The 25618-nt window shown below is 41.8% G+C and overlaps 1 protein-coding gene across 2 annotated transcripts; it reads right to left on the bottom strand.

Annotated features, from left to right (window-relative positions):
- Window positions 1–1125: 1125 nt before the first annotated feature.
- LOC117452331 (rab-like protein 6) lies at window positions 1126–24103 on the bottom strand. Of its 2 annotated transcripts, XM_034090890.2 has the most exons (17): window positions 23955–24103; window positions 21917–22291; window positions 21687–21821; window positions 21322–21369; window positions 21110–21139; window positions 19936–19988; window positions 19726–19814; window positions 17643–17783; window positions 16780–16885; window positions 13909–14012; window positions 12483–12844; window positions 11255–11402; window positions 10376–10564; window positions 6436–6676; window positions 5598–5784; window positions 3563–3621; window positions 1126–3485 (listed from the first exon to the last, which is right to left on the bottom strand). In XM_034090890.2, the coding sequence occupies exons 2-17, from the start codon at window positions 22044–22046 to the stop codon at window positions 3294–3296; spliced, it is 2214 nt and encodes a 737-aa protein (XP_033946781.1). In that variant the 5' UTR covers window positions 22047–22291; window positions 23955–24103; the 3' UTR covers window positions 1126–3293. The 2 variants fall into 2 exon arrangements, with proteins under 2 accessions (XP_033946781.1, XP_033946782.1); XM_034090891.2 differs by lacking the exon at window positions 21110–21139.
- Between the last annotated feature and the right edge of the window lie 1515 nt (window positions 24104–25618).

Raw genomic sequence — 25618 nt, 5'->3', positions numbered from 1 at the left:
TAGAAAAGGACTTGTAGTTTTTAAAGATATTACTGATTTGAATTGGATTGAATTTTGAATGTAAGAATGTAAATACTGAGTCTGAAATAGTATAGCAATATGCTGTAAAATTATGTGAAAGTATGAATAAAACTACACATCTTCAGATGTTGTACATAAGTGTCTGTGTGTACCTTGTGTGCACCGCCTAGTGGTTAAAGCACGTTATTGAATTATTGTTTTTATGTGTTATATTTGATTAAAAAAATATTAAGAGTACATACTTTCATAGGGGGAAAGTAGGAGGTCTGTGATAGAAATATAGAATATAAAAAATCAAGAAGATACTATAAGTGATCTCTACAATAAAACAGTTTAGTGCAGGATGTACAAAGATATCAATAGGAGGAGGTGCAAAACAGAAAAACGAATTAACCTTTATTTAAACATTAAATAACAGATTAAGGTCTTCTTTTAAATAAGAAAAAAACTTTGGGGGTATCTATCTACAGATAAATATTAAGCCTGACAAAGTACTTAACGTCTAATATATTGCTTTCCTGCAATGTTAACTATGTTGAAGCACTTATTTTAACTGATATTATACATATGGATTATACTCTTATGTATTGTAGATAGAATAAGAAATGTGCAGAATAAGACAGTTTAATGGTGGAGGTACACACATATTGATAGATGTCTTGTAATGCACTGTTGAGGGACCTGTGACCCAAGTTTTTCATTCATTGCATAACTACACCGTGGTCTATGAAGGTCTATCTATGGGACGCCCTGCCCGTAGAAGCCTGACGGTCAAGGGGTCCGCTGTCCGCAATGAAGGTCTATGGGACGCCCTGCCCGTAGAAGCCTGACGGTCAAGGGGTACCCTGTACGTAATATAGCGACGAGGAGGGGCCCTGACCGTCCGTCAATATGTGACGGGATGGGAATGAGAACGTGTTGGTATTAGAGCATTTCATGTGTGTGTGTGTGATTCACATGTGTATAATATATGAGTGAGTTTCGTGTGTGTGTGTGAACGGTATTTCTGAATATGTCCCGTGCGGCCCCTCATACAAACATCTGGTCTTTGTTGAGGAGGCAGAGGCCTGGCTTCATTCCAGCTCCATGAACATAGGCACAGAATTATACACAGACGTCTTTATTTGTTTAAAAGACACAAGATTTGTTCTTTATGAAGAAATAAGCTTGCATTTATTGGACAAACCACACGCACACAGTGTAAATATGGAACATGTCATTGGGGGTGAAAAATAAATGAAGGCTTTCATTCCAAAATGTGATACATCAATTTGGAGAAAATACCTCGAGGAAACATTTCCAAAGTGTAAACCCACTCTCAGAAATGTTATTAGTTTGGAAAGCAGAATATTTCTTTCGGATGTCAGCGGCATTATTTCCACACAGTGTATGTATCATTTTTGGAACAAAGCTCCTCACATATACGCATTTATTTCTATATTTTAAACATTCTTTTATTGCTGTACACTGAAGTCTCATGCTTGAAACTGTGCTTTCAGCATTTATCCTCAATCACATGACAAAAGACAAAAAAAAGCACACAGTATTCAGGATCAATGCTGCATAGTTTCAACTTTGGAGTCTCAAACATCACGTCTTTGTAAGCATATATGGAGATGGAAACCGTATGAAATCTGTCAGTGAAAAATACACATTATTCCTCTTGGATGCAAGAATGCTTCTCTTATTTGAAACATTTGAGGGACTTATGGAAGAAACCGTACTGTACTGTATGTAGTTCTTATCACCACGTACCATTTCGAGGCTGTATTACAGGTGTGAAATATGAATGGCAATCTGTTAAAAGCGGCAAGTGTTTCAGCACAGTCTAAATCCTGACAATAAAACATAATGGAGGCAATAAATAACACAAGGATAAAAGCACGAGGAAATAGTTACTTACGGAGAAAATGAACACATTACCGTAATGTTCCTTTAGAAGGATGGAGCATCAAAACAAACCAATGCACTGACTCACTGCAATCTCCATACAGGGTTTCAGAGAGGACGTCCGTTCCATTTGACCAATAAAAGGCAACATTCCAACACTTTGACAGTAAGAACACTTGACATGGATCATGAGGATAGCGGCACATCTTTCCCTTGTAGTGACCTCCTTTAAGGCAACTGCAGAAAACACGAGGAGTGAGTGTGTGTGTGTGTTTGTTTTGAAAGGGTAGCAGTGGATGAAATCATAAAATCACCAGCGAAGACATGGGGGGGGGGGGGGGGGGGGGGGGTTTCACATCAAGATTACGTCCACACTGAGCAGGCTTATTCTTTAAAAAAAAAGCGCCTTTTGCGATACCAGAGCTTGTGTCGCACCTTTTTATTTATTCATTTATTTGATTATAATTACATTTTATTTACGTTATTTTTGAGCTAATATTACAGTTATTGTCAGTTCATCGATGTTAAGAGAGATACAGTATTTGAAATGCTCGTGTTTATGTGGTATAGAAAGGATTATAAACAATGATGTTACAATTGTATCTAGGGTACAAGAACTGTTATTGTCAATGTATTTCCTCATGTAATTTATACTATGTATATAATAAATAAAAATGCTATTGTCCTGATCATCAACAAACAGATCTGGGATCAGTTGATAACAAATGTCTTTTAAGAGTCTTACATTATTGCTGTGACTTGGAGAAGAGACATGGCAGACTACAGGACACGGGTCGGACTCACTGTCCCATTAAGATGTAAACACAGTGAACAATCACTAGGAGATGAGGGGAATGTAGGGTCCACCCTGACAAACCATTTAAAAATAGCCCCTAACAAAACACTTAGTGGGAACGTGGGAAGTCTTTTCTTAAGAGAGTTTATATTTAGAGACACAAGACTAAGCGTGCCGCTGAAGCCAACACGTCGGAAAGAAAGCAGGAGTGTGAAGGAGACCCCGTCACCTTGAGCATGCTCTCCATAACCACAGCGACCAAAACAAATTCCAAATGATAACCGTATTTACAGACGCCATTATATTCAATCATCTCAAAGTACAAAGAGCCAATCACCAGGACTCACTACAGTACACGTGGTTGTCTCGCCGTTCCCTATTGGCTGGAATGGAAGTGACAGCAGTAGTGCAGATGGGGGGGGGGGGATCGATCAGAAGGAACGCTCCTCGCTCGTGTTACCTGGGTGTTACCGGCAGCCGTGTGGGTTACGTATGGCTTGGAGATGCTTTATGCTCTTAAGTCAAGGAACAAGAAGGTTTTCAAAGGACCCTCGCCTCGCCGCGGTTCCTCCCTGAACAGGAGCTTCTATAGTTCCTCGTAATCTCCGTCATCTCTTTTGACGGACGCTGCTCCTCCGCCCAGAAAGTCCTCCAGATCGTCCACCTCGGTTTTCTTGCTCCGGGATGGCTTTTTCTTTTTCTCTTTCTCGTCTCCCGCTGCACCTTCGTCCTTTTCTTTTTTCTTGTGTTTGTGTTTCTTCTTGTTTTTCTCGTCCTCCTGAAAACAGACATACGTTTATTGTGTTGATATTACTGTCTTTTAGAGATATGTCAACAACATCAAAAAGACGTTACCTCTTTGATTTTCTTCTTCTTTTTCTTCTTGTCTTTGGAGGAGTGTTTACTTTCTTTGTCTGAAAGGGAAGCGCAGACAAACAGAAGTCTCAGTGATGCACGACTAGACTGATCCCATTTTAAATAGTCTAGTTGCCAGCATTGGAGGGCTGACTTTGACTACTATGAGTAGTGTTGCAACCATTGGATATAGGGGGCACAAGATGAACGAATGACCTCTACTGTGGACAATTTATTTCAAATAAATAGGCAATCTGTGCAATCCAAATGATCCAGAGTCCCCTAAATCTTCCAAATTGAGCCCACCAAGAGCACAACATTTCTGGCTGAAAATGCCATCATTTAATCCTGTCAGCATCAGATGGATCCTCAATAACTTCCAACATGGTCCAAGTCTGCCAAGCAATTTATTCACTATTGTCAACATGGGCTGTAACGGAATCAGAGCCAATTAACACAACTTATGCTAATTGTGCAAATTGCCCAACATATGCAAGTTAGCATCGGGCAGTTCCTATGTGCTGGGGACCCGTGCTGCACCATTACACTTTGGGGTGCTCAACATGTCCGGGTTTACAACAGGACTCTATGAGTTGGACTTATATATTCAAATGAAGTTGAAAAAACAGAATGTTAGGAGTAAAGCTGCATTCACATGACAAAAGCTATTACATTACATTACATTGCATTTAGCTGACGCTTTTATCCAAAGCGACTTACAATAAGTACATTCGACCAGGAAGACACAACCTTGAAGAAAACAGAATCATAAAGTACATCAGGTTTCATAGAGCCAAACATTTCAAGTGCTACTCAACTGGCTATAGATAAGCCAGTCCTTTATTAGTATATAAGTGCTTTGTTAGCAGTTCTTTGTTAGTAATTCTATCGCTCGAGGTGGAGTTGAAAGAGATGAGTTTTCAGTCTGCGCCGGAAGGTGTGTAAGCTTTCTGCTGTCCTGATGTCAATGGGACAATGCTGTTGTGTTTCTATGGACACGGGCAACCGGAAACTAAATCAAATTGTGATTAGGGATGGGAATTTGAAAGCAAATGTATATTCGAATATTCGACCCCCCAAAAAACGGTTAACCGGTTAACCGAAATGTACATATCCTATATAAAAAAAAATTGGGTAAAAAAAAAAAAGTTCAACATTTTTTTCTGAATTTTTCTTTTTTCTTTACCCAATTTTTTTCCAATAATTTTTGGAAATAAATACATACATGTTCAAATAAGTGTAGAAACCAAGTCGAATTTGTCAAATGTATTGAACTGGTGATCACAGTTTGACAGCTATAGGCCTACAGCTTTGATGTGCAGAGGCGATTCACAATCAGGCCAGCTGTAGAGAAGACCCTCTCAGCTGGAACGGAGGTTGCCAAGCAGCGCTTATTGTTGTTTAGGCTGTGTCGCGAGTGCTGACAGGGGGGCGGGGGAGCACGCTCATGAACTGTTAGCGCCGGAACCTCGCAACGCCTGCGCGGGGCACTTGCGCCACATTTGGGCATAAGATGAGGTTTGAGTCTGCGTGATCTGCGTGTAGGGAGGGGCAGCAGCCATGTCATTGGCTAGAACTATAGATCTGATGGATTTGGACATAAACACCAGTGAAGTATAACCGGACACGAGAGAGAGAGATCAGCACCTGCAGCTCTGCCCGCTGTGAGGGACCGGTGAGCGGAGCAAAACACACCTTTAGACGTCACCTAACACATTTAGCTATGGCGCTGTCATATTGAATTGAATTATTCAATTTGATAATATGTAATCAACTTTGGCATCACTCCCAAAAAAATTAAAAAATTAATAAAAATATTCATAACTCATATTCGAACACATGAATAATTATTCGAATACCTGAATAATTTCGAATATTCGATTAATTGTTCCCATCCCTAATTGTGATATCCTCAAATATTCCCTCAAGGATTTGCTGACGATGGGCATATGTTATTGTGAGCTCATTGGGGGAGACTTGTGTGCCTCCTAATGAGAAACATGAGAGACATGTAGACAGACATGTCAGGACTTGCCTTCCTGCTCCTCGCTGCTCTCCTTGGCTGCAGGAGCCTCTTCCTGGAAGCCGAGGCCAAACAGGTCGGTGTCGTCCTTATGTTTGAAGGAGATCGGTGTGGGCTTCAGAGGCTCTGTCGCCTTGGATACCTGCAGGTCGTCGTCAGACAGGTCAGACAGAGGCTCATCTCGGACTGGAAATATGTCCTGGGAGGAAGGGAGCAGCCACACATGATCAATCCCCTGATTTCCCCAAATAAAGCTTAGGAGAAACACGCTTTTGATGTACAAGAGTGGTGCAGTCATTGTTCAAGGGCTACCCGGAAGTTAGCATCGCAATTGCTTCCTCAACTAACGGGTTGGATTTCAGAATATAGCAGAAAATTAGATCTGTGGCAAACACACATTTATGATACTTCGACATGTTCTAAGACATTCACCAGTAGGATATTTATTGACATATTTTATTTAGGACTCATTCCGGCACCACTCTCTGTTTTTCGGAGTGCGTAAATCAGAATATTCGTATTGTGTCCATTTAATTTGATCCAACCTACAAACATTATGCATTACACCATGTTGTTCTTTTTTAATACTGTGAGCCATGTTCCTGCTCAGCTCTCTGAAGATATTTTGCACACCTGCACAGCCATTCACTTTAAAATATAATACACTGTAGTTTGTCATGTACTCATTGTCTGAAGTAATTTAGGATTGTTTGTATATTTACATTTGGTGTTAAAACTTGATTATTGTTTAATGCTAAATAGTTTCATAGTATGTGTAAACAGGTCAAATGTCCTGCTTCCTGCAGTAAACCATGAACCGAGTGAATCTGTTGTCATGCTGTGCCTGTACCTTGGTTACTTTGGGGGTATCCGACGCTTCAGACTCAAAGTCGGGGTCGTCCATGATGAAGGAGAGCATCTGATGGGCTGCAGGAGCCTCTGGGTCCGTATCGGAGTCTTCGGCTCTGGGGGAGCTGCCTTTCTTCTTGGCCTGCTGCCGTGGCAACAGCTCTGCTGCCGGAGTGAGAGTGAGGGAGATGGCCTCTGGAGCTTTGGATGCCACCTTGAGTTTAGGGATGTGGATCACAGGCCTGAAACAGGGGGAAATGAATATTTGTTTTTTTTAAAAAAATGTAATTTGTTTACATTCTCTATTTCACTTATTGTTCATGTTGTTCACTGACTTCCACTAGAGATTTTACATTTTAGGGCTGAGTGTCCATATGGAGTTTTAATTCATATGGATAAATGGAACAAGAAAAAGAGCTGCATTAGTATCTTTTTTTAAATTGACATACAACAGGAAGTCAACAGCCTTCTCGGCTACATCTTAAGTGACTCACAGCTCAGGTCATGTATTTGCATTGTAACTAATCTAGTCAAATTTCTCCAGTAAATTGTGATGCGGAGTCACATAAAGTGGGCACAATGAAGCCGCAAAGAATGAAACAGCAGAGATGCATTCAGGTGGAACACGTGAGTATGTGTTCCTCATATGAGAAGTGGAGGGAGCTTTTTAAATAAGTAGCAAGTCTCTCCAGCACCAACCTTTGACGAGGTGAAAGGGTTGCCGTCTTAATTCCATCCCTGATACTGTGAACGTCATTCTGAATGTTCCCTTAGGTGAAACACAGATCTTAAAAGGACACCTATCATGCTATATTGTAGGGCCATACAAGGTATATGTATACGTTTCTGTTTTAAAAATACCAAACACATCCTGCATTTTAGCCATGCCTCATTTCGCTCTATTTGCTCTTTCCAGCCCTGTTTTTGCAGGGGGCTGATTCTGTGAGCTGCATCTGACCATGCCCCCCTGCAGGAGAGGGGAGCGTGCTTTGAGATCAGCTGCTGGGCTGCAGCGGGGAGAAGAGGGGGACAAAAAGAGATCTCCGTCCTCCGTGTTTTATTCTTATATGATTATATAGAGTCGTTATTCATTTGTTTTAAAGCTCAATAAATAACAAAGAAGACCTCTGACCGGCACTTTTCTAATTTTGTCGGGAAGATTGAAACTTTAACGGACATGTTGACCGGCGAAAGAGAAAATCTAACTGAAACTCTGACGCACGGTCCCCTCGTTCCTTGGGAGAGGCGGGTGTTTGTCATCTGGTGGTGGACTACCGGAGAGAATTACAGCGAGGGAGGGATTGCATTGAATTCCAGCAGCGGGAGCAAACGCTTGCCTCGGGGAGGGAGAGAAAGAGCCACGGCGGAGAATAAACAGAAGGGCAACCATGGCAACCATGCGCGGGAAGTCTTCTTTGCTGCTTTTGTGGCAGACTACAGCGCCACTTACAGGCCTGGCATATGTACTACAGCGTCTCCAGCGCTTTCGAGCAGCAATGGCCGGCTGTGGCCCAACCTCTCATTCCCCTGATAGGTGGATAATTGACCAATAGCCGTAGCTCCACTGTCCTGACGTCAGGACGGTGTTCAAATCTGGATCAGTTTTTATCATCTCCGTGGCAGCTCCTTTTCTAGAGATTTGGGTATGGAGGAAAATAGAGAGGGTTGTGTTTTCTGAAACACAACCCTGGAACACCGGGGACACATGTTCATGAATAAAAGACGTACAAAAGTGCATTTTGCATGATAGGTCCCCTTTAAAGTAAGAGTAACGATCTGCACTAAAATAAACAAAAAATATATTTGCGGGTAGACTGATATTTACAGAGGTGAAAATATCTTCCAGCTGTGATCGGTTGCACTTCGTCACATAACAAGCGATTAGTGCTGCTTCGTTCAAACAGTTGAACTACTTTTAACTGTGGTTGCACTGGGCACTTAACAGTCCCTAAACAACTATTGATGTTATAGAGTTATTTAGTACATCATCTATTGCATATTTTGTTCTTTTCTGCAATGTATTATCCGTCTAAATGGTAGGAATTAATTATAAAAGTATGGGTTGCACAGAAACAATAAGAACATAATCTGTTGCTTCATATGTATCAGGGTTTCCCACACATAGACTATACTTGGGCGGGCCGCCCAGGTATATTAACGGCCGCCCAAGTATATTTCGCAACCCAAAAATAATTTTTTTATTTAATATATATATATTTTTTATTCGTACGTGACCACGACGCCATCTGCGATCGATTAACTTGTGGACAATGATACCTCGCTCCCTTGCACTGATCTTGCCTCCTTCTGGCCTGTTAAGTGGCCTGCCTCACACAGGGTGACTGGCTGTCCACATGATGTGGCCTGCTGACATGGCCACTGTCATTCAGATCATAAATCAAAGCCCTTGATTGGTCTATGTGTGTCATTCAAGCTCGGGATAAGCTCAGCTCAGGTGAGGTAAAGGACTCTCTGAGTGTTTAGATAGTTAACTTAGTCTAAGTTCTCAGTGGGTCTCAAACGGTGTGGTCACCATTTATGTAAACACATATTTCCATTTCAGAGGGTAGTGATTGGTCTAATCTGAGGTGGGCTGAAGATCGGAAGGCTGTGAGTTCAAATCCCGCCAGGAACACCACCACTAGTGTGCCCTTGAGTAAGGCACTTAGCCCTTAGTTACTCCAGGGAGAATGTTCCTGTAATCGGTCATTATAAGTCGCTTTGAATAAAAGCGTCAGCTAAATGAAATGTAATGTGATTAGTAAAATATGCATGAATAAATAAATAAAAGTTAACTGGGTGAAAAAAAGGTAAGATACACTTTTAAAACTTGTTGAGAGAAAACTAGTCTTTGCTGCTGCCTCAAAGAGGAGCAGGGGGAGAGGAGGGAGACAGGAGAGGCTGATTCAGGAGCACAGACACACTCACAACTATAAATGAACCAAAAATAAATTAATAAACAAGTTTCAGTGTTTTTTCATATTGGAAATGGTATGTTATTGGTTATGGCCATGATTTTATGATTATTGAAATGTATACAGTTCCGTTTAATATAGGTGTTTCCATAGATCTAGTCTCTTTATTTTCCCCTCAAAATGCACCAGATTGATGCATTTAACTCCAAAATAAAAAATAAAATCGTACCGGGGGGGCATGCCCCTGGACCCCCATAGAGGATTTGAGGTCGACCCCCACTAAAAATCACATGGATAGGTTCCTAAATACATTTATAAATACATTTATTTTTTTAAATAGTAACCCATTTCCATGTTCATATGTGTGGGTAGTAGATTTAAACTATAGGGCTATCATTATGGGCCCTGCCTGTACCTGTTCGCTCTGCCATCGCGTGAAGGGTCTGCTAACAAGCGACCAACAGAAAGGTTAATGTTGTTGCACGTCACCTCACCCCCCACCACCCCCCCAAGTATATTTCAGATATGTGGGAAACAGATCTGTGGGAAACACTGGCAGTTAATGGACCAGCACCAGAGGTGTTCCCATACACACAGGCGTTGGAGCTGTTCTTCATGAAATCCCAGAAGGATGAAGTGCTCTGACAAACAGTGCAATCTTTGCGTAAAATGATTATACAGGAATGAAAAGTCAATAAATAAACATGTTACAATTTCTTTTTTTTTCGGGCTTTCATTTTAAGTTGCGAGTTTAGTTTTTCTGACCCTAAAAAACACTGATGCATTAATCAATAACAATAATCCACAGCTCCTCTCTCTGCTCCAGAGGATTTAAAAAAAAAAAATCCCCCCCCCACACTCAGGCAGCACCCCCCCAAGGGAACACAGGGATATTAGTCTTTGCATCCATTTACATGCACAACAATAGTAATCCGCAGGTTGGTTAACTTTAATTAAGGCTTCCTCTGACAGACCTTCACTAACACAACATAGTGTACGTCAGTGTGATCCTGAGAAAGGACTTACGCTTTGAGCTCAGACTCACTGTCCAAGTCTTGGTCCTGTGTGACGGGGGGGGCTTCCTCGTCGCTGGTCAGAGCAACGTCTTTCCTGAGGGGCAGGCTCTTAGGCTGGGGGAGGCTGGGCTCAGTGTCGTCAGGGTCCAGCTCATCCTGGAAAGCAGACACCATGGGGTTCCCTCTGCCTTCACCATCACTGGGACAGGAAATCACTGTTATACCTCCACTCAGTGACAACCTCTGCTATTGTAATGCACCAGAGCCTCAGTGACAACCGATGCACACACACACCTCTCTCCTGTACTATTTCAAAAAGTCATCAAAATTCAAAGTATAGTGTGTTAAAAAATGTAAAACAAAAGTTATACTATAGTATATCGAAAAAGTATTGATATACATATAAGTCATCAAAAATATAGTACAGAATGTTCAAAGTGATTGAAAAGTCATAGCATAGCATTTTTAAATAAAAACGAGTCATTGGAAAGTATCGTATGTTATTCATTTTTTTTATTCATAAAATCATAGTATAGTTTATCAAAAAGTCATGGTAAAGTGTTTTTTTTCAAATAATTTGAATCAAGCCAGAGTATAGTATTTAAAAGAAATTAAATAAAAAAGATAAAGACATATATTAAGTTTCTAAAGTTACATTTATTGATAGTTTAAATGCTGAGAAAAGTTTCAGTAAATAAAGTGTATTCTTAAAATAAAACAATAAAAAAAGCCTTTTTCTGATCACGTTGAAGCTAATTTCAATGTTTATGTAAAAAAAGGTCAAGTGTGGATTACCAAACTTGCTATGTCACTTTAAACGTCCCCGCTGCAGGACAAATAAAGCATTTCTAATTCTGATAGCTAATGAAAGCTTGTGTAAGCATCTGACCTGTCGCTGTCCACAGCTGTAGCGGGCGGGGGGGCCTTGGTTTTGGAGGGCAGGCTGTCTTCCAGGAAGCTTCTATCCAGTCTCTCATCCGGCACAAAATCATCCACACTGTGAACCTTACCGGGACACACCGGAGCAGGGGGCTCGTCTGAGGGAAACACGGCCAAACAAATCCACCGTATGAAACCACAATCGAAGCGTGAAGTCACATGACAATCAGCAACCGTCCAGACATTCTCAACTTCTGCATCTCAGACTCACTGGGACAACTTGCTTTAACTTGCCAAGATTTACATATGGCTGCAACTGTGATCTAAAAATAAACACAGTTTGCCAGTTACAATTACACAATGTACTGCTTATGAATCAACCATGTGATGTTTTATGTCCATTGTCCATTAACTTCTGCGCTAAAATCCTTTTAACTTGAAGGAGTGATGACACAACAGCATTATCTCATTCATTAAAGATCTTATCTACAACATCAAATAGGTCAGTAAAGAACCCACTGGCGGATGTCTGAAGCTCCTGTGTTGTAAGAACAGCGGTTGCTAACAATGCACAACATCAACATACCGTCCATTAGCAGCCTTTAGCTTAGCGGTGGTGATGTGAAGTCCTGTGACCGGGATGTAGTTCCTTTAGAGGAACGTTTGATCTTTATTTCTAGCCATTGCAATCATAAAAGTGTCAAGAGGAGATTATCCAGCTGAAAAAATCATGTACGTATCAGAAATGTGTATCATAGATCTTATTTTCTGCAACACTCCAGCAATCCAATGAAAAATGTCATTTCTTTTTGTTGAGGGAGCCCTGCCATGCTTACTTCCGCATTCGTAAATGTTGAGAGACTACAACATTACATGACATGTCACTTGTTAGACGCTTTTATCCAAAGCGACTAACATACTCAATACTGTGGAGCAATTTGGGGTGAAGTGTCTGAGGGACACAACGACATGCTGACTGCAGTGGGGTCTGAACCTGTGCTCCCTTGATCCGAACACCAACGCACTAACCACTGCGCCACACGCCTACAAAACGCCATCACGCTGACACAAGCCTTTAGCTTAACGGTGGTAATGAGCTGTAGTTAGTTATAGCTTCACGTTAGCTTCCAATAGGACGATCACATTTCCTTCTGTCGTGGGAGCTCTCTGTGATGCTACTGCTGGGTCGGCCTACAAAAACACGTCATCACTGCACCACTCTTGGAGAAGAGACTCACCTGTGGCGGCAGCCTCAGCAGCAGTGGAACCAAACCAGCGGGACATGAAGCCACGTTTCTGGGGGCCCGAAGCTCCGGGCGCAGCCGGGGCCTGAAGGTCATCGGGAGCGAGGGCCGGAGGCTTTGACTCAACAGCAGGAGAAGCCGGGGACGGAGGTGGAGGGAGGGAGGCGGACACAGCTGGTGACTGGGGGAGCACCTGGGGGGGTAGGGGGGGTTGAGGGGTGCTGGGGCTGGAGCTGCCTGTAGAGGCTCCGCTGGGGGGGACGATGGGGGACTGGGAGCCGGAGGAGGGACTCTGACCGTTAGCTGGACCAGGAGAGCCAAAGCCTTTACTGCGAGACTCCAGGTTCTCCAGGAAACTGCAGGAAACACAACAGAGCAGTTCTAGACTGAGCTTCACCCGCAGGACCATGTGAGGCTGGGAGCAGAGCAGGGGCTGCACTGGGGGAAGGGTTCAGCCAAAGCCCGTATGGACACTTTATTTGTCTTTACAACGTTTATATATATATATATATATATAGGCTAGAAGATTACTAAAATACAAATATAAGTGTAATTCAATATTTTAATAAAACCAAAATTCAGAGTAACACGTCAAATGTAACTTGAAATACTAAAAGGCTAATACTAAACCATAGTCAGATATGTTTTATTATGTACAGCTTTTAGTGGTTTCTGGGAAATAGCTTGTCCACTATTTTCAGTATTTCTCCAAATAAAATCTCCCTCTCACAATTGGGAAGGACTTGGTTGAATGATTATAATCAAATAGCTCTAAAAGAAAGGATCTTGTAAATTAAATATATAGAATGCAAAAAAATACCATTAGAATTTTGAAACGTTAGTATTTTTGACGACAGATGAAAAAGAAATCGGTGAGGTATACCAGCAAAACATTACCAATGACTCTCCGGTTAGATATAACAATTGATGTACTTATGATAATGATTGAGTATCTGTTATCTGTCAATCTTAAATGATTAATATTCACTTTTTTCTGATTTGTAGATTCTTATTGTATTTGATTGTATCTTTTAGTTGTGTATACCCTGTAATCATATTATTTCTCAAAATGCTAATTCAAAAAAGATGACTCATTCATAAAACTGTCTGTGAGGAGGAACTCATTGCCCTGACAAGAAACGTGAGATGATCACATCATTACTGCAATGAAAGGGTCTTAACTCATGATTTTGTGTTTTCAAACACAGAGCCGTGATTATCCGACAGTCATAACGGCAACTTTCCCTCTAATAATGACTTCTTGAGAAAAAGAAAAGTATATATTCTCACGATAAGACCAGAAAACTGAGCTGAAGGAAATGTCATACATAGGTGTAGAATTCAACAGCTCCAGTCTATGGAGTGTTCTCTCTGGGTGGACGTGTGAACAACAGTGAGAGAGGAGGAAAGCTGACCGTACATCTCGTAGTTCTGATCTTCAGTCTCCTGCTGGACACACAGCTCCTCCAGGGTGGCATCCATGTCCAGCTGGTTGGTCTCCAGCTGCCTCAGGAGGGTCTCCCGCTACACACACACACACACACACACACACACACACACACACACACACACACACACACACACACACACACACACACACACACACACACACACACACACACACACACACACACACACACACACACACACACACACACACACACACACACACACACACACACACACACACACACACACACACACACACACACACACACAACTATTGGCCAACTATTCGGGTTTCAATTTCATTATTCGGATATTCGTTTTTTTATTTTTTTTCAATTTTTTTCCAAAATAATTCATATTTTTTTCTAAATGTATGCTATTCATAAAGGCGAATTGCCATATTCTTATACTATATTTATACTTTTGAATTGCACTGTTAAAATGCGGAAATATATACAATCTCAGCCTGTGCTCCTGACATCGCGTTCACTCTTCACAGTCACGAACGCAAACGGCACGCTTCACCTCGCTTCACCTCGTTTCACCCATAAAATGCCGAAGACTTCAGCTGTGTGGGACCATTTTAAATTGGACGACGGTAAAAAGAAGGCAGTGTGCCAAATATGTGATAAGAAACTGGCCTACCACGGTGGCACAACAACTCTGAAAAGTCACCGGATGCTGTAAGTAGTAGCCTAGCTTAGCTTAGCTGTTGTGAAGTTGCCAAGATGAAGCTGCTTTATCCGCCGTTTAAACAGTAACGTTACACATGATAAAAACGTGCACTTACTTAACCGAATTGTTTTTTTATATTAGTTTTTTAATTTTATCAGAATAGTGAAAATAATAGGAGTAATGTGGGAACATCTGGGGCTAAGGCAATTATTGGCATAAAGTTGAGTAGCTCAGCCTAATAATATATTGTGTCCATCGTAGGGATGTGCATCTCCATCACTGAGGCCGATGCGATGCGCATCTCGATACGTTGCCACGATACGATACATTAACGATACATTTGAAACACCAGGCGATGCGATACGATACACCCCTGTTGCGATACAGTTCGATACGATTTGATTCAACATTATGCGATTCGGTGCGATACGATTCAACACTATGCAAAAATAATGATACTTCAATATGGTACGACAGAGGATTTTTGTTTTATTCCTTATATGCAGCAAATCATACATTAACAAACAAGTGCTTTACATATTTGGTACTGCACATCCCATCATGCCGTTTATTTTTTTACCTTTAAAAGCTCTCCAGAGTAGGCTACAGTACAATTGTATAACACCTCACAGTTAAACAATGTAAGGATGCATTGCTCATGATTAACAAATAACAGCTACCATGGTGCCATGCCCATACAGCTGCCAGCCTGATGTGCTTAACACTCATAGGCTAACTCACCAGTGGGTTCTATAACAATAAAGAATACAAATAACCTTTCACAAACAGGTATTTCATAACTGCTTACAGTGAGGAAGACATTTAAATTATTATTGGCCGTCACAGGCTGCTGTAAACTAAACACCACTCTCTCTGACCGAACACCTCACTGAGTGATTTAACTCATATGTCTAACTTTCAGGTTTCTCTTTTCAGCCGCAGACCCCATGTCGCCTCTTTATGTGCGTCGCTAAGTTCCTCGTACTACTTGTGTACTTTAAAGTGGCTCGGCATCGTTAACAATTTGCGAGCGATTTTTCAAGTTGACCGTCTGTAGTATATAGTGCCGCGCACATATACCATCAGGACGTTACTGATGGGGTGCGGCTGCGGAGTGATACTGTGTGTATGCAAGCCCGCATCTAGGACGGATCTATGTATCATGGCTGTAGACCTGTTAAGTAATAAAGATACCTCATACAAAGGTCTACGGATACCTTATTACTCTCCATGACCTGCGGTCAGCTATATAGCATAAAGGACTATTACACCGTCTTTCTTGAACAATCCGAAGTGTTGCCAAACGTTTGATTTGTAGGTATTTTTCGGTGCGCTGTGTTTCTCTTTCTCCTCAACTTCCGTGTGTGTTGATAACTGAGACTCTCGGCCTCCGTAGTGGCGAAGCAAATATCAAAGATCGTCTCTGCTGAGCGTTGACAAGATGAGGGGATTTTATATGAATGAATCGTTTTTTTACCGATGCAAAGACGCTACGCAATCGATGCATCGCGAGTTCAACCCAAACTGTAGCCGATGTGCACTCTTTCAACCGGTGCACTCGCATCTTGAACGTTTATGCCGGTGCACCGATGCGAATCGGTGAATCTTAACATCTCTAGTCCATCGGTGCATCCCCACGCATCCCAGCCATCAACATCCTCAACAATACAGCAGACCCTACAGTTCCAAAAACCGATAACGGAGAAAAGAAAGATAGAGATAACAGATGCCATAGTAGATTTAATCGCTATGGATATGTTATAGCTCAATCGCGCTACCTCCCTTGTTCTATTTGTTACAGTTTGTTTTATTATAAAGCCAAGCCATTCATTTATTTGTATTTAAATTGTTCGTTTATTAAAATGTAATATTATTATATTTATTACAGTTCGTTCATTTATTTTTCGTTCTTCATTTATTTAAATAGTTTACTGTATCGGTAACAAGTATGACACTGTTAGGCCTACTGTTATACGGCTATGTTATTAAAAGTATTGTTGTTATAACAGAAATATCTCTCCGCACCGAATATTCGAATATTCGCTGCTGATTACTACCAAATATCCGGAGCCCGAAAAATGGTATTCGGGACAGCCCTAGTGTCCCCATTGATTTACGGCAGATTAAGACCAGCACCAACCAGCACAGGAAGGGAGGAAGGCCATACCTGTAGCTGCAGGAAGGGGATGTTGAAGAACCTGTGCAGATATTTCAGACCAAAGCCATTCTTCATGGAGGACTCGGCATAATGGATGTAAGATGCTCCCATTGGCCTGTAACACACAAGTAGTTTCTCTAACATGTACAGTACATTCTTATCAGTGTTTCCGTGTAAAACATTATGTTAGTCAAAATGGGAGAAATTCTGGTAAAATATTATATGTGATTAATATGGAGATTTAAAAGTAGTTTTTCAATAGACTTGTGCATAATGCAGACAATATGAAATATTACGCAGACCACGCCGTATCTCTTCAAAGAACTTTCCTCAGCTCAAGGCCTACATATACTAAAGCAGAGGCCTACTATTTAAAGTGTTATGTTTTAATAAAAAAAGGTGGAAGGAGTGAAAGGAGTATGAGTAATTATTTGAAGTCTGAAACCCCAGGATTCTTCCTTTTTTTTTTAACCCCTTAACTCTGTTTTCTTTTTGCCTTATACAGGGAAACATTATATTAAATATGACATGAATACCAATATATAGGTTAATACACACTACAGTGCACACTCAACTACACCAATAAGGTACATTTATATATCATGTAAGAAAAATATTTAACATGTAGGCCTTTTGGATATAAATACAGTATATCTTTGTAACATGAAGTTGTATTTCTCTCATGAGACTAAACCCCTTTATATCAGCAGTGCAGTGTTACTGCTATACAATCATTCCACCAGGTGTCAGTGTGTTCTCGCGTTTGTACCCACAAAGATTGGAATACTTTTTGTTACAAATAGAAGGAAATCTCTGAAGCTTCAGAGGGTTTCCTCTTTCATCAGTAACATTTAGTGCTGACATCCATCTACCTGTTGAGTCCAGCGATCAGGTCTCTGATGTCATCGGGGAGGATGACACGATGCTCGCCCATGTCCCGGTGGTTTCCCAACACGCACACCGGCACGTGGGTGGGTACTTTGGGCAGCTCCCTCAGGATGTAGTTAAAAGTCCTGCAAATGACAAATCATATTCATCTGTGGAGGGATGTGAAGAAAATCAAAAATCAAATCAGTGAGTCTCAGTTCAGAGGAGGACGAAATGGTGCATCTTAAAGAATTCTCCATATCAGTGTATATACACAGTGAATATATTGTAGGGTCATACCTATATAAAGTATATAAATATCAATTTTTTTTCACAATACCAAACAGATCATGCATTTTAGCCATGCCTCATTTTGCTCTATTTGCTCTTTCCAGCCCTGTTTTTGCAGGGGGCTGATTCTGTGAGCTGCAGCTGACCACGCCCCCCTGCAGGAGAGGGGAGCGTGCTCTGAGATCAGCTGCTGGGCTGTCAGAAGAGGGGGAGAAAAAGAGATCTCCGTCCTCCGTGTTTTATTCTTATAGAAGTAGAAGAGAAGTAATGGGGCAGAAACCCTTCTTTTTACGCAGCGGTCCAGACATAGACATCAAACGGCGACACATATTCAGTTGCCAATTACTTTTGGCATCAGGGCAGGGATATCTAGATACTCTCCAAGGTTTGACATCATGAATTGTGCTACTTTTAAAGCAAGCAACGATGTTTTCAAATCTGTAATCAAAAAGCTCCTCAAAAACACTATAGAAGCAGTTCCTGCCGTTGTTACGTTAGTTCAAACAGTAACAACGGACTACTTTTCTTAGCGGATGCATGTCAATTTAAATCAATACAACTATTTTTTAAATCAATAAAATCATTTTCTAAATCCATAAAAGCATTTCAATTAATATTGGGAGTCATGTCGTTACTTTGTTGAGAATGTGGTCATGTGTAATAAGCAAGATAATGTGCACATTGCATAATGTGCCTTCATGCCGATCTAGATCCCTCCGCTTCGCGCCGGGCTCCTGATCAGCCTGTCGGTGTTCTTTTCCCCATAATGACCGCGTCGCTCCACATTATCCCTTATGATTATATAGAGTCATTATTCATTTGTTTTAAAGCAGGAGGCGCAAACGCTTGCCTCGGGGAGGGAGAAAAAGAGCCACAGCGGAGAATAAACAGAAGGGCAACCATGGCAACCATGCAAGGGAAGTCTTCTTCGCTGCTTTTGTGGCAGACTACAGCACCACTTACAGGCCTGGCATATGTACTACAGCGTCTCCAGCGCTTTCGAGCAGCAATGGCCGGCCGTGGCCCAACCTCACATTCCCCTGATAGGTGGAGAATTGACCAATAGCCGTAGCGCCACTGTCCTGACGTCAGGACAGTGTTCAAATCTGGATCAGTCTGTATCAGATCCGTTGCAGCTCCTTTTCTAGAGATTTGGGTATGGAGGAAAATAGAGAGGGTTGTGTTTTCTGACACGTGGCGAGTTCCCTGGAACACCGGGGACACATATTCATGAATAAAAGACGAACAAAAGTGCATTTTGCATGATAGGTCCCCTTTAAAGTAAACGCTGCACATTTTTTCTCAAGTTGGTGAATGTTTTCTAAACACTGTACATGTGTGGTCAGGTTGGGGAAGACGTTTCTTCATGTTCAGGCACATTTGCATTTTGATATTTGCATCATTACTGAAGCTGCAGCAGGCTTCACTAATGGCAGTGTTTTGGGCGGTTGTAGCGTTGGCACCTGTTGGCCACCATATGCACCGGTCCATATTGCGATTTTGATAAAATGTCAGTTAAGTGTGCAGACCTATTATGAAGTCCTTTACAAAAGAAAATAGTATAAGTTGCACCATGGCAACAACAACAATCAGTACATAAATACCTATTGGTGCATCATGTCCCTTGTGACATGAGGATATTATTAAAGAAATCTCTATTCCCTCAAACCTGATGCCTGAAATAGCAACATGGAAATGTCTGTCAGGGTTTTCCCCTTGAAGCTGAACAAAAGCCAGCCTGCAGGCTCTCAGCTGAAAGCGTATCTCTTCATGCATATTCAGACGGGCCGCTCTTACCACTGCTTGGTGATGTCAAACATCATGATGATTCCATTGCAGTTCTTGTACACATCCAGGAACTCTGCATCCAGGGCGACCTCATCTGACTGCACACACACATCAAACAAAGGGATTAATCACATGCCACCGGGACCCTACCTCGTACTCCATCCCTGACCCACATGCTATAAATGTTTCCTGAACACATGACGGCCATGTGATAATCACCTCCTGGGGCTCATTCTCCAGTTTCAAGTTCTCTCCGCGCTTTTTGCCTTTGCCTGGAGGAACAAGGAATTACAAGTATTAGGTATAGCTGACAAGAAAAGACATCACAATGGAGTTTGTTGCTTTAGGTTAGATTATGGTGAGTAAACAAGCGGAGCAGCACAGCCACTTTTCTTATGGTCCGTGTCCACATAGCATCTTTTTCTGTCAGGAAGGCGCTGGGCATTTCCTCAAAGAAACGCTCCAGTGCTTTTTTGTTTTGTTTACATGACACTGACTACAACTCAACGTATCACAGCTGTTGAATGACAGACTAGCATCGCACCTTGGGTTCTCTTATCGCTCATATATATTATCTGACTATGAGCACCAACCGGAGGATGCTTGCTCTCAAACTTTGTATACATTTTGGCCTATCTGCTCCCACAGATTAAAGCTCTCTTTGTTATGATTGTTATGTCTGGAAAAAAGCGTATCCAATTTCTACAGTGACATCCCCAGTGGTTTTATTTTCAATTTAACCTGTCATTTATTCTTAAACTGTTAAGTTTATTATTTTATTATTCGTATTCTATACATTTTATTCAGTCCTGTGTTTATTGACTTCTATTGGTTTTAAGTGTTTTTTCTTAAATGTAAGTGTTACTTATATACTAGGTATCTATTATGGGGGTAGGGCAGTATTTTAAATATTTTTGATGTTGGTTTGTGAAGAACTTTGTCTTACCTTTTGTGTATTCAAATTGCTTATATAAATAAAGTTTGATTGATTGATAGAAGCGCTCATAGCCGCCGCTCTAAAACGGCGCATTCAAATAAAAATACGTTTACGTAGGGTATAAGACATCATGTGCTCCGTCCTTATTGGAATCAATTAAAGAGAGAAGTTTGCGCTCAGAAAATGCTATGTGGACATGTGACTTTATGGAAAAGCATCTTATCCAACATACCAACAGGTTATCCTCTAAAAACAGACAACTGTTAATGAATGAAGGCTCACACGGTGCACACACTCTATCTACACCACTCAGCCAAACTCAGAAACGTAGCCACGCAGCACACCTGGGACTCGCCAACCTTGAGAATGTTGACATTCAGATAAGAGTGGAAGGAGGCGGGACAAACCCACAGCACACAAGCCAGTTCAACTTCTACACACTATAGTGGGGCTCACCTACACCTTCAGGAAGAGGGTATTTTTGGCCTGAGATGAGTGCAGGAGAGGTGCAAAAAAAGACAACATCAACACTGAGGACAGAAAGACGTGCGAAACTGTGCGTCGCTTCAATGTCATGGAATACTGACAGCACAAGCTTCTTAGAGCAAGAGGAGCAACGGCCGTCTATTCAACATGTGTTACAGTGGGGTGTGTGTGTCAACACGTACCTTTGTCTACCACGTCCCACACCTCTACCTTGACCACATCATCAGTAGCTGAGGGACACAGAGAGAGTCCTTTTAATATTCACGTTGTTGGCCACAGGGGGGAAACATGTCAATGTGCAGCTGACTCTAATGTGGATCCGATAACTGCAAACACTAGAAGAAGAAGTTGTTTCCTTTATATGGAAGGAAGCAAACAGGGCGGCTACTCTAAAACTGGGTTAGCTGAAACTAAATCTACATTTGTACCTTGATATGGAGCCACTGAAATAAATCACCCAGGCACAAAGCGCAGATATTAAAAACACCCAAAAATAGAAACATGACAAAGCAGTGGTGATCAAATCAAATCAGTTTGGATGACTTACTTTTGTAATTCCAATGGATACTCGTGGCTTGGATCTCCTGAGTGGGCAGGTACTCCTCCACAAACTTCTTGCCCTGCAGTCGATGCCACAGAGTGCTCTTCCCAGTGTTTCTATCTCCCCGGATGACTATTTTCACTTGAGGTTTGTCAGGAAACAGAGAAAAACGTTATTTTATCCAAAAAGACACGCTTATCTGAGTGCAGAAGGCTCTGGCTGGCTGCAGTACTTACTGTTATACTGGACGCCTTTGGCAAAGCGTCTCTGCAGACTTTGGTTCATGGACTGCAGGCCAGCCGGAATGTTCTTGTCCCGGAGCTGCCCCGGCTCGGATCCCACCAGCTTCTTAAACGCTGAAAACATCTTGACGCTCTTTCACAGGCGGTTACAGAATCACGCGATGCTACGGTGGAAGTCCCCTGACAGTTGGTCACACAGCGAGGGAAGGAACAGCAGGGCTGAGGAAGTTACAGGTCCATGCTCAGAAGCAAACACGATGCAGAATGGCTAGATGTTGACTGAAGTCAGTGGGGCTTCTTAAATCTGACTGGATGTTCCTGATCGCCAGTCAGAGGTGGATGTGACTACTTTGGTGTTTTGAGCATCATCTGTAAAATAAAAACAAACACAGAAGAATAAAGCATGTTAATGACCTCTCATTCATTTTCAAGGTATAAGCATGGTAACAAAGGCAGGATGGTCAAATACAAAATCATGTCTTCGCGGCAAAAGAAATGTTCAGCCAGAAGGAAATAGGCTTTACATTTGGTTTTACATTCAATACATATCAAGAGACACACACAAGTGTCCCCCAAGATAGAACTAATAACATTAAGACTGTTGTGATGTGTCAGTACAGTCAAAAGCTAAGCATGCATTTGCATTAAAAAACATTACATCGCTTCAAAACCCAAAATATTGTTTGTTCTTCTGTCTCTAAATATATTTCAGTTTTTCAAATTAGTGCCAGTGTTTAAACATTAAAAAGCTCAAATAATATGTCCTTGCTAAATTTGTTAAATGTAGATATTGTCAGTTTGATTTGATGCCTATATTAAGAGCTGCACAAGTAGGAAGAAATAGTGATAAAACAAAAAAAATTAAAATGGCAATATTAAGCCTTTAACAAATATTGTGCTTTCTACGATATAAATATTGCTCTCGTCCATGTGGTGATTTGGTAAAAATCTGATCAATTGTGCTGCAGCCCGTTCTACATTGATCTTTCGTTGAGTCAATATGATTATTCAGCGGTGTAAAGTAACTAAGTACATTTACTCGAGTACTGCACTTAAATTACAATTTTGAGGTACTTGTACTTTACTTGAGTAATTCAATTGTTTGCTACTTTGTACTTCTACTCCACTACAATTCAGAGGTAAAAGGTGTACTTCTACTCTGCTACATGTATTTAGTACCTTTAGTTACTTCACAGATGTGGATGAATGATGTGAAATCTAATCAAGTGTTGAATCAGACTTTAGTTCCACCTGGAGTGAATCCACAAGCTACCCTGCAGTCTACAAAGTACTTCAGACTAGCTGCACCTTCACCAGCTTTGAGAACACTTTCATGATCAATCATTATAAAACATATCATATATATTATTCTGACATGGACCAATCTGCACAACGACTACTTTTACTGTCGCTACTTTCACTATATTTTGATGCTGATACTTTTCTACTTTTACTTGAGTAACCTTTTGAATGCAAGACTTGTAACAGAGTATTCCTACACTCTGGTACTTCTACTTTTACTCAAGTACAAGATCTGAGTACTTCTCCCACCTCTGTGATTAGTTTATTATAAGGGAACTATGAGTGACACATGAGGCCTTCCAGCGGTTCCGTCACAGTGTCCCAGCTTGTCCATTATTCAGTACCAGGATCAGCCTCACAGCTCGGATTCAGAGAGGAGAGAGCAATACGTTAGTGCCCGGTAATAACACAGGGCTAAATTCTTCTGGGGTGAATTGTCCCCTTAACGTTATCCTGCTAGCAGTAGCTGCCCAGGCTGTTAGCGCTTTGTAGAGGGCTTTGAAGCAATGTTGAAAACAACTATGCTACAACTGCTAAAATGAAACGGTATGTCGACGTTGAAACAGAGAGGAGGTAACATGTAACCAACACTGGCTGAAAGGTAATGTTATCCCCTGGCTCTGTTTGGCTAGCTAACCAGCCGACATTAGCTAGCTTAGCTTCTCCGCTCAGTGACATGAAACGGCAGCTAGACTGAATGTCATCTCTCAGATCATCTACGAATACTCACGGTTATTCAATAAGATACCACATCGCTGTCCCGACATCTTTTGCTCAAAACATCTGTCAGTCCTCCATCCCAGCTGAGATATAGCAGCCGCAGCGACATTCCTTTGCAAACAGAGCAGCTACACAGACGGCGTCAGGCGTGAGACACACGAGCAACTTCCGTTACAGATTTCAAAATAAAGCTTATGTTTGTGCATTTTCATTTGTGCAATAAGAGCATGGAAACAGGGTAGGTAGGTTATTCGTGTTCTTGTTTATTCACATTGTTGATCTAAGTACTTTGCACAAAATACAAAAGTTATGTTTGTACAGACAGCAAGTATTACAAAGAAACATGTCTTATTGCATGCTTCAAAACTGAAACCGTTTGTAAAATACAGAAAAAAAGAAAAACTAGTAACGAATAATGCTTAGAATTGTAAAACATCTGCCCAGATAATTATTGAACAAAAAGTTTTAAATGAATTAAATTATGTATACATAATTATAGTCATAGACCAGTTTTGTTCTAGCAACTGTACAAAAACACATTTAGAAAAAGCAACAAAAAACACAAAAATGTTCAAATTCTGCTCTTTTCAAAATAATGCTTATGTTTTGGGATTCTCATTTATGCATTTAGAGCGCCGAAACATTTAATTGGACAACAACTTAGTGAGTTCTTGACCTTGGAAACAGCATTTGAGAAAGCGATCTAACCTCACATCTCACATCCTGACTGTATCCTACACCCTCTTCAGCAAGCGGCATAGGACAGACAGGGCCCCAACTAGAGGGCTCTGCCTGTGCTTATATCAATTAGGGTTACAATACGTAACCCCTCGTTATATCTTACACAGGCTCCGCCCTCTACTGGACTCTACGGGTACAGTGGGCGGAGCCCTGATGCATAAACGCCCTGTCGTCCAACAACATCGACCCATCACAACTGCTCCTGACCGGCTTTTGATTAACAGCCACTGCACCGCAACTCCTTCTCCCTCGGTTGTGACTGTGGAGAAGTCGGGGCCGCAGCTTACTTGGCTGGTAGAGCACACTCAGACACGCTTACCTCGAAAAGAGTGTGCATGGAAATAGTGAGGAAGGCTCTGTATGGGGCTTACTGCGCACCATGTTTCCCAAGTCCCCAAGGAGCATGGGAAAACATAAGTGCATTATGTCCAGGGGGGGGGGGGGGGGGTAAGATACTTACTGACCCACAGCCCCCCCCTCGCCAGTCCTGTGATGCCCCAGCAAGCACAGACGATGAGAAGGAGCCAGACATGTCCAAGAGATAAAACCTTATGAAGGGGCCTGGCGTGGACCAAGACGCCGCCGTGCATATGTCTTCCACACTCACGCCGTTGAATAAGGCTGTTAACACAGCCATACCCCGTGTAGAGTGTGCCTGGACCCCCGCGGGGAAGGCTCTCCCCGCCTGTCCGTAGGCATGCGAAATGCACTCGCAGAGCCATCCTGCCAGGCGTTTCATGGACAGAGCTTTACCGGCCACACCACCCCCAAAGCACACAAACAGCTATTCAGTGCGCCTAAAGGCAGCCGTGCGCTCCACATCACATGCTAGCGCACGCACCGGGCCAAGAAGGTGCAATTTAGCCTCCCTGGTCCCACCATGGGGGGGAAGATTAAAGCCACCTAACTGAATAGCCCTTGACCTGAACGAAA

The sequence above is a fragment of the Pseudochaenichthys georgianus genome, chromosome 9 (genome assembly GCF_902827115.2).
Source record: "Pseudochaenichthys georgianus chromosome 9, fPseGeo1.2, whole genome shotgun sequence".
Classification (NCBI taxonomy): Eukaryota; Metazoa; Chordata; class Actinopteri; order Perciformes; family Channichthyidae; genus Pseudochaenichthys; species Pseudochaenichthys georgianus.
Note: the sequence above shows the minus strand (reverse complement) of the source record. Positions and strands in the feature narration are given on the sequence as shown.